Source organism: Dermacentor albipictus, chromosome 4 (genome assembly GCF_038994185.2).
Source record: "Dermacentor albipictus isolate Rhodes 1998 colony chromosome 4, USDA_Dalb.pri_finalv2, whole genome shotgun sequence".
Classification (NCBI taxonomy): domain Eukaryota; kingdom Metazoa; phylum Arthropoda; class Arachnida; order Ixodida; family Ixodidae; genus Dermacentor; species Dermacentor albipictus.
Genome location: NC_091824.1, coordinates 68,427,325 through 68,441,348, shown reverse-complemented (window position 1 = coordinate 68,441,348; position 14,024 = coordinate 68,427,325). Strand labels below are relative to the sequence as shown.

The following is a 14,024-nucleotide window of genomic DNA, read 5'->3' as shown; positions in this document are numbered from 1 at the left end:
GTCAAGTTTAATCTCACTGGCCGAGTTTGTCTGCTGTTTATACATTACTCGCAGCACATTCCAGGTTGATTTCTGGGACTCGTGTTGTACATTTGAGTTCAGACACACATCCTTTGCTGTAGAACCAACGGCAACATTCAAGAAATATTAGATGCTGTGATACTGTTTTAGATTAGTGGTAATCCAGCAAGAAATGAACACTGCCAAAGAGCTAAATAATATTGTGTGGTATTAGGAATGTGTCCATAAAGTGCGCAGATATTGGGGGACATTTTGTTGGTTTCCTAGGGATGTTCTAGCATCTCTTTCGGCAAGGTGTAGAGATTTTTACAACTGTCATAGCAAAAGTGACGTTAAAGAGTAATAGCGAGATAGCCAACTTGATAGATTCATGCTTCCAGAATCAAGAAGATCAGTCTTACCATGAACAAAGGCTGTGTTGATCCCTAACTGAATGAAAAAAAAAAAAAAGAATGTAAGATTGGTCCACTTTCAAATTCTTGCCCCAGCTCCCTGTGATTTCCTAGATTCTTGCAGCATATGGTTGGTGCTGGTTAATTGTGTACTAGTAAATAAAGATTACATATTGCAGGGAAACTTCATTAAACCATAGTTGTCCGGAGCTCGGAATAAGCATGTAGTACTGCTTAACTGAAATAGCATGAGACCGCCCACTTACCTGTCAAAAATGGAACTCAGAGAGAGTGCGATGAAAGGGCAAGAACGTGGTGTAGTATTTATTCACTTCGCGCGACAAAAGTATATTATTTTCGGTTGATGCCGTAGTGGCTTAGCAGCGACGACAGCAGCCTCAAACTTACTGAAGCTGCAAGCCATCTTTTCAGCCAGCTCCCTCTTCTCGGCAAACTCTCGCACCGCAGATTCCTCATTGGTGTTGCATATTCTCCGTGCACGGGCACGGTAGCACTACAGATGTCGCAGGGCGCCTTTTTCATTGCAAGTGCGGTTTAACCAGGTTTTATTGTACAGTAAAACCTCGTTAAACCGTACCCGCTTAAACAGTAGTTTTGGCTTAAAAGTAGTAAAATGAAATCCCCGACTCAGCGGCCATTGAACATAATTCGTACCAGCCTATTGCATATGTATCGGTTAACACGTAGTGTTTCCACTTTTCTTCACGCAATCACGACGGTGCATCCTCCCCATCGGGCGGCCCAGCAGAACAACAAACCTGTGAGATCAGAATGATGGCCTCCAAGTGCCCTGTGTGTTTGCGTGAAGCCAGAACAATATCATTTCTGCATCATGCCAGAGAGCGTTGTGGTGTTGTGCAAGCTAGGACTCGCATCATGCCGAAGCTCGGATTAAAAACACCGGGTGCTCAGCATAGAAGAAAAATTGCACATGGTTCATGCTATTGAACGTGGCACGAAGAAGTCGGCGCTGGCACGCGACAGGGACCTACTGTTGACTACCGTTACGGTGTGTGGCATTTGGAATGTGTGTTAAATGTGTTAGTTTTAACTCTTTCCCTATCGCACCCATTATGCACCATTAGCCTGCTATCAATGGCTTGAAACGCCGATTTTGAAGCCTTCTGCACCCCTCACAGACACACTGCGCTATCAGACTTGAAGAACAATTCTTTTTGTTTCCTAAGCAGTTTACTTTTTTTGCTGCCAGGCATTAATTTTCAAACGCACTCCAAAGTTTCTTGATTGTCGAAGTAGAAAGCAAAAATGGCCGTTACGTTATCCATGGCTTGAAATGCCTTTTTCAAGACTTTCTGCACTGCTCACGGACACTCTGTGCCATCGGACGTGAAGGAGAACTATATTTTTGTTTTATAAGCATTTCGTTTTTTTTGCCGCCAGGCATTTATTTTCGAACGTGCTCCAAATTTTGTGATTGTCAGAGTAGAAAGCAAAAATAGCCGCCTAGGGGAGCAGCGCGCATGCTTCGAAAGATCGCAGATCTCGCGATTCTGCTGCGTCTGCAACTGATTTTATCGATGGATGGAGCAGCAGCGAGTCGGAGGATGCTGCCTTTTCGTCAGTCTTTGACTCTGAGAGCGACGACTACACAAACCAGCCCAGAACATTGGTGGCCGCAGCCCAGCACGTTCAACTGTAGTGCTTGCACTTAAATTTTTGTACTGAAGTACCTTTTCATTAAAAAATTCTGGTTTCTTTTGGAGATAGTGCCTATTAGATGGCAATACATCTTGTATATATCTCGTAATTCTTGTTACACTTTTTTCTTAGTAGATACAAGCGTGTCTTTACAAACTTTGTTCAGTTTTTATCCCGCGATCTTGATTCTGGGAGTTTGTCTTTTTTTATGACATACATCTCCTTAATAAAACCTTATGCGTGAAAAGTGCACTTATTCTACTTTTTGTTTGTGTATTACATAAACTATTGAGTGCAGTAGTTTCTTAAAAAAAAAAGAAAGAAATCTGGCATAAGCTACGAAAAACACCTATTTTCTGCATGGTAGGAAAAGAGTTAAACACCAACTGCAATTAAGTTTTACATTGGTTAAATTCCTTATAAATGAGTACTATACCAATATACCAGGTGTTTGTTTTAAACTACACAGCATATTTTTTTATTGCTTGCAGCAGATAACACAATTTTAATCCTTGAACTTTTGAACTGAATTGCTTAAAGAGGCAGCCATTGCTTGCACAATAAGCAAAAGACTGCGGCACGGATCTTCTTCTGACACATGCTTTTCAGTACTGCACGCACATCTCGATTATTTTTTTGCCAATAAGCTGGTAGTTAACAAATTGGCCATCTCTAGCAATGTAGCCAATATAACCGAGTCGAAGCGAAACTACCAAGTCAAAGCAAAACTACTGTTTACTGCAACTGCTGCAGATGAAACCGCGGCCGCTATCGACACAATCATGGACAGCAACCTTGCGGTTCTGAAGGTAGGCGGCCGACGCATCACGCCAAGCCAAAAGGAAACTACCGTTTCTTTCGCAACAAATGCAGACAAAACCGCGGTCGCCATCGACGCAGTCATGGATGGCGACTACGCAGTTTTGAAGGCATGCGGTCGACGCTCGCACCGAGTAAAAACGAAAATGCTGTTTGCCGCAACCGCTGCGGACGAAACTGCAGTGGTTATTGACGCGATCATGGTTGGCAACTACTACGCAGTTATGAAAGCCTGTGGGCAGCCGCTAACGAGGTTTTATGCGCAGCAATAAAGGCAGTAATAAAGACACAATTAGGCACAAAGTGTTCCGGCGTTGGCGCCCCTCTTGTATCACATAAGATTTCTGCTGATGGACTACAACAGCGCGGACTTCGCCGCTTTGTTTCGGTTGGACACTAGCGCCACTTTTGCTTTTGCATGTTGCTGAAGAGGGGCCTGCAGAACCCACTTTGAGAACGCATGCATTATAAGGGTGTTACTCAAATTCGCATGTGCGGACTTGACCCCTTTTCTGGGTCAGGTCTGGGCACACAACTGTATACACAGTTTGTGTACATGCCAGCAACATCAAGACAACGGCACAATGACAAACACATGACGGCTTTGGGTAGAATGATGGCCTGCTGTCGACGATGATGATAGCAGGACCACAGCAGTAATGATTGTGTTGTGGTGATGGAGTCTATGAAGGCATTGTGGCATGACGATGCTGGCATTACGAACCGCCTGGATGTACAGACCTATTGCTTACTGGCATGGCACATCATGCAAGACAGATATCCATATACCCATCAACTACCACAAACTCGATTGAAGAGGCAAAGAATACTTTCCAATAAAAATTGATCATCAGCCACATGCTAAGGGGGTCATAGTGGCCTAAGCACTTCCACAGAGCCTACGCCTCCACGTCATTTTCAATAAACGCTGTAATCCTTACAGGCAGTGAATGGCAGCAACAGAGGCCGGGAGGCTGACTTGCTGACCCGGGCAATGTCTGAACTTACCCAAGGACTGACAGACTTCCGCCAGAACAGTGGTTCTACTACATTCCTGACCACCAGGTCTTTGCAAGAGGTCGAGGACCAAGATGAAGGCATGGCCAACACCCAGCAGGAGCAGGTCATCACTGAAACGCTCGATGCGACAGTAGAGACAACTGAGGTGGCCGCCTCAACGCTCGACCCGGCACAGATCAACCTGTTACTGGCCCAGTATCAGCAACAGGCTGCTCTCAGGTGAGTGGAACCCTAATTGCTTGCGCCTTAACATCTTGTCTTGAGCCTGTTTCTTGTCTATCCTTCTGCAAACTGTTTTTCGTCTTCTGCTTCATCATAATTTATATATATATTTAAAAGATGCCATGAGAGTCTGCAACCATGACAGGCCCATGTATATTGATGGCAGTGCTCAAAGTGTAACAGGAATGTGTTTGTTGTCCCTGTTGGCATCTACTTTCTTTCTGTCTCAATCAGAATGCTGTGATGCTTTGATGAAGACTAGTAGTCCTTTAGCCTAAACCATCCCTTTTTCGACTACTGTGGATCAATATGCTGTTTGAAATGTAGTTGCTATACTCTTGTGAAGCCTATTGCTCTTGTGAAGCCTGTTGCGACTTATGCTGGTTGTGCTCAAAAGACAGTACAGTTGTCAAGCAATATGTTCAGCAGTGCTGCAGAGTTGGGCTTCACACATTAAGAGGAAGCTTTAGCTCGGGGGCTCCTATCTAAATACATAGGAAAGGAGAAATTGTTTTTCTTGGCAACCAGTGTGCCAAATTTGATGAGCTTTGTCGTATTTGTTTTTTGGAGGTGATTACACGTATTGATGCTGGAGAGGCATCAAAGAACATGACATGAACCAGCTTAAACACTCAGTACAGTCGAATTATGTAAATTTGACCCTGACGGGACCGATAAAATTGATCTAATTATCTGGTTGGTCGAATTAAACAAGATGAAGAAAAAAATGCCAAAACACATCGCTGATTTATTTGGAAGTATTTGCCCAATTTTAACATGTCCCCGCATTTATTATGTACTTTTTATTCCTCCAAAGTAGAAAACTAACATAGAAATTACACTAAAGCACCTAAATAAAGTAGAAATCTAATGCATATCCAATTTTTAGCAAGGCAAATGAGCAAGGGTCTAATTTATGTGTTGCACTATATCACAAATCAGCTGCCGCTGAAGGGGTCACTATAGGGGTCAGGCATGTGACTGCTGGCTGTTCAAGCTCTAATTGTCTGTTGAAGGCCACTTTTAGGATCACAATAAGGCATGCATGGGTCCATAGAAATGCATGGGCGCTGGTCGGGATAAAAAGAAAAAAAAAAAAAGAAATGGAATTAACCAGAGTTGAATGAATGCACGTCTGCCGTTTATAATTTGCTGTTGTAAGTAAAATGTATCATTACGCACCTTAAAGGCTCACATGATGCACAAGGGGCTTCATGAACCAGTCCAAACTCGCCATATTGAGTAAAATCATACAGCAGAGGTGCAGCTAGCAGCATCTGCATGATCTGAGGAGGCACACACTCTGCCTTACGAAAGCTCAATTTTGCCAAAGGCTACAAAGAGAATACATTATTGCCTCATTGTAACTAGGTCTGGCAAAAGCTGAAGTTTTGCTAGCTGTGGGCAGTTTGCACTAACGTCCTGTTTGTCATCGTCTTGCAGCGCTACAGTTGAAGGTGACACCGATGTGCCTGTAGTTTCGGTCGCCGATGTGGTGGTTGCCCCCAATGCTCAAGCCGGCTGGACAATTGTGTCTGTTTCTGCACCAGGCGAAGAAGCCTTTGAGCAAGAACTTGTTTCGACGTAGAATTCATTCCTGGCGTCGCCCACCAATCGTGCAGCTGTTTATCATTTTTTAAAAATCACTATAAATTTTTGCAAGGCTGAAGGGAAGCGGCCAGCTCACTGCAAGATTGTAGAGAAATGCCATTTATAAATGTGCAAGCCTTGTTTTATGCATTGATTATGTTATCTTATACACGCATTTTTAGTTAGTCTTCAGTGCACATATTGCTTCCTTTCTTGTGAGGTGCATTAATTCTAGTCATTGGTGCAGCTGTCATTTTTTCATCGTACATTTTATCACTTTCCTGCGTTGTTCACAGCCAAGACTGGAGCCATTCTTTATTTGTAACATATCAACCTCCTCACTTGCTATTGAAAATTGCTTTTGTATGTGTGCATACTTATTCGCTTATTATTAACTGTTGTCAAACAACACAAGTGGGGGCAAACTGGCGTTCAAGAAAATAGGCAGCTGTCTTTTTGTGTGTGTGAGTGTGTGTGTTTGTGTACGTGTGTGACATGTTCGTTTTGACCAGAGATGCACATGGCTGCAGCTCCTGATTCTTAGTACAGTACTGCCTAGCTTGTGACTCAACTTCTGTCCTTGATATTCATCATGTACATATTTTGTTCACTTGGTGTAACGCGTGTGATTGTGTTTGCAAGGTGTACATAATGTTCGGCTAGAGAGTTGACAACACTCATTGTTATTCACGTGTGTGAATTCTGAATATCTAGCATTTGCCCAGTTTGAAAGTCAAGGAGCAGCTAACAACAACAACAACAACAAAAAGACTGATAGCCTGCAGTGATGGCCCTTTGTTGTCATTAAGATAAAGAGTCAGGCTAGACTTGTATATTGCACGAGATCATCATCATCATCACCACCACCACCACCACCACCATCATCCTCATCATTATATCTCAATTCTTCTTCATGGCCAAAGGTCTCCAATGACTTTGTCCTGCCTCAACCGAGCCCATCACATCTCTACGAATTTGCTAATCTCATAATCTGTCTAATTCCCTGTTGCCCTCTAATGCATTTCACTTTCATTGCCACATAGCCTGCAGTTCCATCAGACCGCCAGTTATGTATTGCATTGCATTACCGAACTAAGTCCACTCACTCCTATTGATGCCAGAATGCCATCTTCCCTTTCGTAGCATTATTTAGCAGCACGAGATGCAGGACAAGAAAGTATCTCTCATGCTGTTAAATACTGTGAACCTATATCACCTAGCCTAAATCAACATATTACACCTACCCATGTTTTAATGCACAATTCATATTTGCTATGGTGGTTCAGTGGCTGGCAGTGGCATTCTGCTGCAGAGCACAAGGCTGCAGGTCCGATCCCCTGCCACTATGTCACCATCCTGAAGGGGGGCAAGATGTGAAAACTATTGCATATTTGGATTAAGGTACACATCTAAAAATTCCCGGTGGTAAGTTAATTCTGAGCCCCCCCCCCCCCCCCCCCCCACTACTTTTCCAACTCATGGGTAGTGTAGCTTTGTAATCTTAACTCTGCAATCTGATTTGATTTTAATCTTCAATTCATAATGCTCTCTTTCTACCTGTTGGTATTAAGCCAAAAGAAAACAAGGTTGAGAGCAGGAAATGACAATGTCCCTCGGGTTCCCGTATCAGCCCTTCCATAGCAGCACAAAGAATGACAGCTTGTTGTTCATGTTGGGAGCAATGCCAGTCTATTCCAGTGCGCTTTCACGTTGAAAATGTGGTGCAATTCATGGGATTCGTTTCTGTTGCTCACATTTTGTTTTCTTCTGTGTTATCTCCGCCCTCGGCGTCGATTCTTGATGTGAGGTGCCTTGCCGAGAACTTATTGATTATGACATGCAATAGCGATCTCACTGCCTCCATGTTTTCCAAGCTGAAAAAATGAAGGCAGAAAAATTTTACGTTTAGCTATGAGTCTCTGGCACTAAGTAAATTTCTGCTAAACAAAACACTAAGAATGGGCAAAATATAGGGTTTGTTGCTGTACTTTAAACCGTTCAATATTTAAAATGCTGTTTTCAAGGCTGTGAAAAGCCTTAAATTTTATAAAGTGCTCAAAAATTATTCCGTTATGTTTTTTGCTGAGCTTGGCACATCATTTTTTTTTTGTCTGATCACATGGCTAATGCAATCCAAAAGTCAAGCTACTAACGACACTGTCAAATTTGGCTATATAGTGTTGAATTTGTCACCATGTTAGGCCTGATTGGCTGACAGGACTGCTACAGCCTCTCTGATTGGCTCAAAATGCCATCATGGCAGAATTTAACAGTCCAGAATATCACCACCCCAGATGGTCAGCTTTGTTGTGGTTGGTAATGGCTCACTTGCTAAGTCTTCCTCCTGTACTTTTATATTTTAAAATTTTTATTTGCTAATTTAAGTGTTCAAATTCTTTAGGAAAATATGTTTTTAAACTGGCAGAAAATGTTGCTTTAGTCCTTGAGAATGCTTGCATTTAATGCAAAAGCATTGTGTGCCCCATTATGTGAAGATCTGTCGGCGTAGTCAGCGTGACCGGAAGATGGCACGAAAAATGGCCTACAGTGCAAAGAGTAAAAACATGTCACAAAATGCTCGAATTGACGTCAAATTTCTCAGGGAGGTTCCTGTAAACAAAGTAAATCAATAGCTTTGAAAAGAAAATTTGATAAAATTCGGTTTGGGTGGGAATCGCACCTGGGCCTCCGGGGTCCGAGACTGCACCCTTTCCCGATGCCACAGCGGCTCCACAGTTCTTGTTGAATAAAGGTGTTCCTACTGCGTGCGTCATTGCACACGTCACGTCACAGCCATCTGGCTGACTAAAGGTGTGGCCTAGTGCATGCATCATTGGGCATTTGATGGTGCAGCCAATGGGGAGGAATGGCACTTTGTCATGAGTGTATAAAGTGATTGTATAAAATAAAAAGCATTAGTGATAATGTCCAATTGAATGGTGCTGAGCATGTTGAGACGCTTGGTGCGTTTTGATTTGGCGTTACCGAGGTGCAGTTAAAATGCAGGTGAGAGCTTGTGCGGAGAAAGAATGCGTGGAAAAAAACATTTCACCAAAGGAACTATGATGTTTTTGCATTCCCATATGTAATCAGTCTTAAGTGCCTCTTATTTTGTTCTTTTTTTTTTCTTTTTTGAGGAGGTCTTGGAATTTTTTAAAAGCCATTGAAATCCCCCCCTCCCTTTTTTTTCTCATCACGACCATTACAAATCCAAGGGATATTCTACCGATCTAGCCTGATTGAGAGTTTACCTTTAGTTTGTCTCAAGGCAAAGGCTGCCACCCTACATCTCGTACATCCTCAAGTATCACACAGTACTTCTAAAGTGCTGAACTTGCACATAGATAAGGTCACAAATTTTGCATGTCATTCTCTGCCTTTCTCGCCAATGCATTGAAGAGAGCTGCATAGACCCTATGAAACAAGTTTACAGTGCATGAATTGCAGTCGGCATTCGTAAGGAATTTGGTGCAAAGACTAATTTTCACCATGTCACCTTTGTACATTTTGGCATTTTGAACCCAATGGGAACAATGCTGTCCTGATTGAGCATGTCTTGTGCTGGCTTTAGGTTTGAATAACTAGTTTCCTAAAGGTCTTCTGTTTTGTGTGCTGTTCCTTGTGCTATATTTAGCTGAAAAGTATTGATCTGTGTGAAAATGTCCACTCAAGCTGACCTTTCTCCTCTCAAATATGGAGTTTTTTTCATAAGAGGCCAAGGCGGTTAATCCTGTCATTGCCGTTGCATTTTAAGAGCACACCTTTCACAAGCAACACTTCTAGCATATGTGCTCTGTCCTAGAGGGACCAGAGGTGATTCAAATTCAAGGTGTTCACTTCTGTGCACATGTCATCGCTGCTTTTTCATCCTTAATTTTCGAAATGCATCTCATTTTCATCCTCACTGATCCCGTGAAAACTCTGTGATATTTTGTAACTTTAAAAAATTGCATAGATTGTAATGTGTGTGATCCTCCCCTTTCTTTGTTCTTGCATTATATTGTCGAAAAGAAAGGCAGTCGTGCTAGGCTTTATTTGCCTTCGTGGTCATTCTACTGGAACTATCACTGACGAACAGAAAGCTCAAGATGTAGATCAATGTGTACGGGAGAGTCTTGTAATTACCTGTTTATTTTCTCGACGTAAAGGGCCCATCACCAAGCCCCCTTGGAAATTTCGAATTTACATTAGAAATTGTGATATACCGTCCTAGGAGCATTCAGCCACAACTATTCCACAACTTCTAAGAAATAGTTTAGTAATAGCATAGATATTAAAGTGAATCACACTTAAGGCAATGGTGTGAAGAGGCAAGCTACTCTCCCACGTGACGTTAACATCATGGCCCTCTCCTACATTTCTTTCTTGTGTGGTGCCATTTCCGGAGGCAGTTTTTCGCACTCCACGTGCGGTTCTGCATTTCACTAGAATTCCCAAGTCATTCGCGCTGCTGCTGGCTATTTGTACGCTGCAAGCACTACACGTCTGATGCAGAAGCGCCATGCATCTGGTGTCTTTCTGCTGGCAAAAATCCACGCTCACTCCTTTTAGAAAATGGCCGTGAAGGCTTTTGAGTGAATTTTCAGCTGTTTTTGTGGCTGTACATCAGTGTGCTGTTTTGCAGGTATCATTGTCACCGCGTGATCGGCTCCTTGTGCTTTGTCTGTTTACAATGTCCAAACCTGGTGTGGGACCCTTTAGAGAAACCAAGGTGGTCAAGAACCAATTTAGAGACTTCTGCTCCTAGCCTAATGTGCAGATTTGGTACATGAAAACGCCGTCAATGCGTCAATGAAAACTAAATAACCTTTTGTGCATGCAACTGCAAGTGTGAAAGGCCTCGTATCTAAGATTTGAGATGCCGATGCAGTTGCATTAAAATGAGTGCCCTTCATTTCCAGCCTTGCCTTATTTGAACAAGCTTTATGCTGAAGAGAGCAGCTCAGGCTTGTTGGTACATGACAGAGCAATAGTGCAACGAAACATGAAAAGAGGAGGCGAGACACACAAGTGCTTGTGTATCTCGCCTGCTCTGTCCGTGTCTCGTCGTGTGATTGCTGGGTCGTTAAGTTTTTCACCCTGTTGAACTGCAACATTTTATCTCTTAAGTTGAAGAACAATAGTTTTCTCTGGTTGTATACTTGCTAAGCCTTGGTCTGTGCACTTTAAGGGAATTTGTATATTACTAGTGACCATTCAAGAATGCAGCTTGTTTTCGGAGCACTTGCTTTGTCCAAGCGGCATAACATTTTATTTTGTAAATAAATTGTGTGACTAGTGCCTCGTTATGTCTTACAATATTCATTCTGCAGTCCTGGCCAGCACTTATTTGATTCTGTATACAACAGTGGCAAATGTGGCTTGGAACACTTGCCTTTTCCTTTTAAAGAAAAATTCCATGTATATACATGACAGTAAAAAGCACAACAATAAAAGTATTTTCTCATTTCTGTCTGCTAATAATCTGCAGTGAACTCCTTCGCAAGTCTGGTGTGTGTATATTTGAGTACCGCGTATGCGACAAATTGTGACTCTGGAAAGCAATATTTGGTTACCTAGGTTACCTTTTTTTTTATATAATATACTCTAGCACATGGCACTGTTGTTGACGCATATGTTGTGCTTGCTATCCATCTTTTTTGTACTGGTTTTTTATTTTATGGGTATACATGTTCCTTTATGCTATAAAGCGGTGTAAAAGGTGAATGGCCATGTATGTTGTTAGCATTGTTGAATGAAATTTTATGATTTCGTGCATTTAATAAAAGCTCATTGAACCCTCTCAGTTGGTGACAGTTCTCTGCGGACTTTCCTGACATTGGTGCATTTACATGTTTCAATTTGTTTATTGGAAACTTTTGAGGTTTCTGTTTTGGGAGGACGAAAATAGAGGGCAAATTTATTGCTTCAATATTTATTTATAGCTGCTAGTCCTGCAGTCGGACTTTACTGCTGTTTCAGAATGTTCTCAGTTTATTAAAGGTAGTGGTCCGAGTATTATGCCACCAAAAAAAAAGTCAGTGGCACTAACAGTGGTAGAGGCGCTGGTATCAATTTTGTAAATTTTTTATATTCAAGTTTGATACCTTAAGCAGCATCAGATTGATATTTGCCTGCAAATATGTGGGAAACATATATTCACGAAAACAAGTACTTTACACATTTTTGAACATGCTCTGTGGCCTTTCGAATGACATTTGTACCTTGAGAGAACACATAGAAACTTGTATAAATACTGTTGTGTTGTTCACTAAGTGTAAAAGCTGAAAGTGTGGCAAGTCACTCGAGACAACTGTGAATGGTATGCTGTACCCTTCTAAAGTACCACTGTTGTAAAAGTTTTGTTCAAGTTACACAAAATGCCTGGTACACTCGACCACATAGGTTTAATGTCGCGGGGTCTGAGAAAAAGCTTAATACAGTGAAATACCGATATTTCGAAATCTCTTAATTTGAATTGATGAATAATTCGAGCTGCTCTGTTGGTGCTGACAAAGTCCTATGTATTTGGATAGAGAATTCGAATTCCAGAAAGTGTGCAACAGTTATTTCAAACAGTATTTCTTGCTCAGATGGACTGCTTTTTGGACAAACCCGAGTCAAAGGCACAGGTTCAATGCATCGCTAGCTACCATAATGTTGCGTGCTGTAACAATGACAAAGAAAGATGCGTGGGAAGCCGAGACTGAGCCAAAGCAAGCAAAAAGGCACACGCCATCTTTTTTCATCCGGCTTAAAAGGAGCAGGAAATAGCTCCCTAGCGAACGCTTGACCATGTTACTGCGTGCTCACCTATGCCTAACGCCCCTTAAACTTCGTAAAGTAGCGACACTCTCCTCCTCCGCCTTCACTTCTCCTCGTTTCTCCTCTCTTTCATGCTCCCTCCTCGACCGTGGCGCCGCCTACACTGCTCGAGCATAAGAACGGCGCCAACATACGCTCCTCACCACTCTGCAGACGCTTCTCGAGCAAAAATGGCACTTATGCACGGCACGAGGGCCCACGTGATGCTATCATGCCAATAGCGATGCGGCATCAGCCTCGGCCAGAGGGCGCGAGGAGGAGGTGGCATTCTTCAAAGCATGTTCCTACTTTACGAAGTTTAAGGGGCTTTACCTATGCCTATCCCCCCCTTGCCTCTTAGTACATGCTAGATCACGTTACCACATGCTGGACCATGTTGCTGCACCCCCCGGGATAAGGGGTAAGCAGGTGGGAAGGACGTCTTGGCATTCACAGTAAGGCAGCAGCAGAAGACCGGGCTTAACCTATGTCAGTTGCAGAGAAACGCCAAATGAAGAAGGATGGCAAGGCCAATTTGGCAATGTCTGGCCGGCTTTCAGCAATGTGCAGCCAGCTTTTGGTAACACAATTGTCATCTAACATTCAACCACTGCATTTGGCTGACTGAAGCACATTTGAGCAGTTTGCAATATGTGACCGCTACCTCCAGTTGCCCTGGGACATTTGGTCTCTTGCTCAGTTTCCAAAGCCATGCTCCACTTGGCTTACATTTTGAACTGCCAAATAGACTCATCTCAGGGCCGCACCCATGCATAGGTCGCGCCCACCACTTGGCAGCCCAAAATTTGTAACAAACAAGTTTCCATCGGAGAAGAAATCTCGTTCAGTGCCCCAATACCGCGCACTGCGCACTTTCGCGTGCCCCCACTGGATGGTGAGAACTGCACATTGACCTCTGATGCAATGGTACATTCGGGGATCTGGGATGTGCACTAGTCGCCAGCTGTGCCGGCACCATTGTGACCAAAAGGTTTGGTCTCATGTAAGGGCCGCACTTCATCAAAATTGTGAAAAAAAAAAGTTATATGTTGTGCTTGCTCTCAAGGAAATAAAGTTTCATGCCGTAATTGCCGAGTCAACAAAAACAGCAAGGGAAAGACAAGACCTTTATGCCGGTGCTCCCTTCAATAGTCGCAGGCCAAAGCACTTATAACCAGACTGGAAACAAAACTGTGCAGTAAAACTTTTCGGTGCGTAAGGGTAGCGTGCATCTCCACTTGCACTCCGACATTGCATGGCAAGGCCATGCGCATCCTATCTTGGAGATAATCGGTGGTGGTGTCGATGACTAGCCGGCCCAAGATGGCTCATGGTGTCATGTGTGCTGTGTTCTTGCTTGCCTAGTTCCTGTTGAAGCAAGAGGCAGCACAAAGGGGTTCGCTTGCTGCTGCTGGCCTCTCTTCATCACGCTAGTGTTCTGACAGCAAGTGTCTGCAGTCATCGAGTGAGATGTGTTCATGTTTCCTGTGCTTGATG

The 14,024-nt window shown here is 43.1% G+C and overlaps 1 protein-coding gene across 4 annotated transcripts in view; it reads left to right on the top strand.

The window, feature by feature from the left end:
• LOC135902037 (PR domain zinc finger protein 15-like) overlaps positions 1 to 11,190 on the top strand; it is an 83,659-nt gene extending 72,469 nt beyond the window's left edge. For all 4 annotated transcript variants that reach the window (XM_065431916.2, XM_065431919.2, XM_065431915.2 and 1 more), the window contains exons 24-25: positions 3,856 to 4,151; positions 5,598 to 11,190. In XM_065431916.2, the coding sequence (XP_065287988.1) occupies positions 3,856 to 4,151; positions 5,598 to 5,742 (441 nt within the window). In that variant the 3' untranslated portion in view covers positions 5,743 to 11,190. The remainder of the gene's footprint in view (positions 1 to 3,855; positions 4,152 to 5,597) is intronic.
• Positions 11,191 to 14,024: the final 2,834 nt, after the last annotated feature.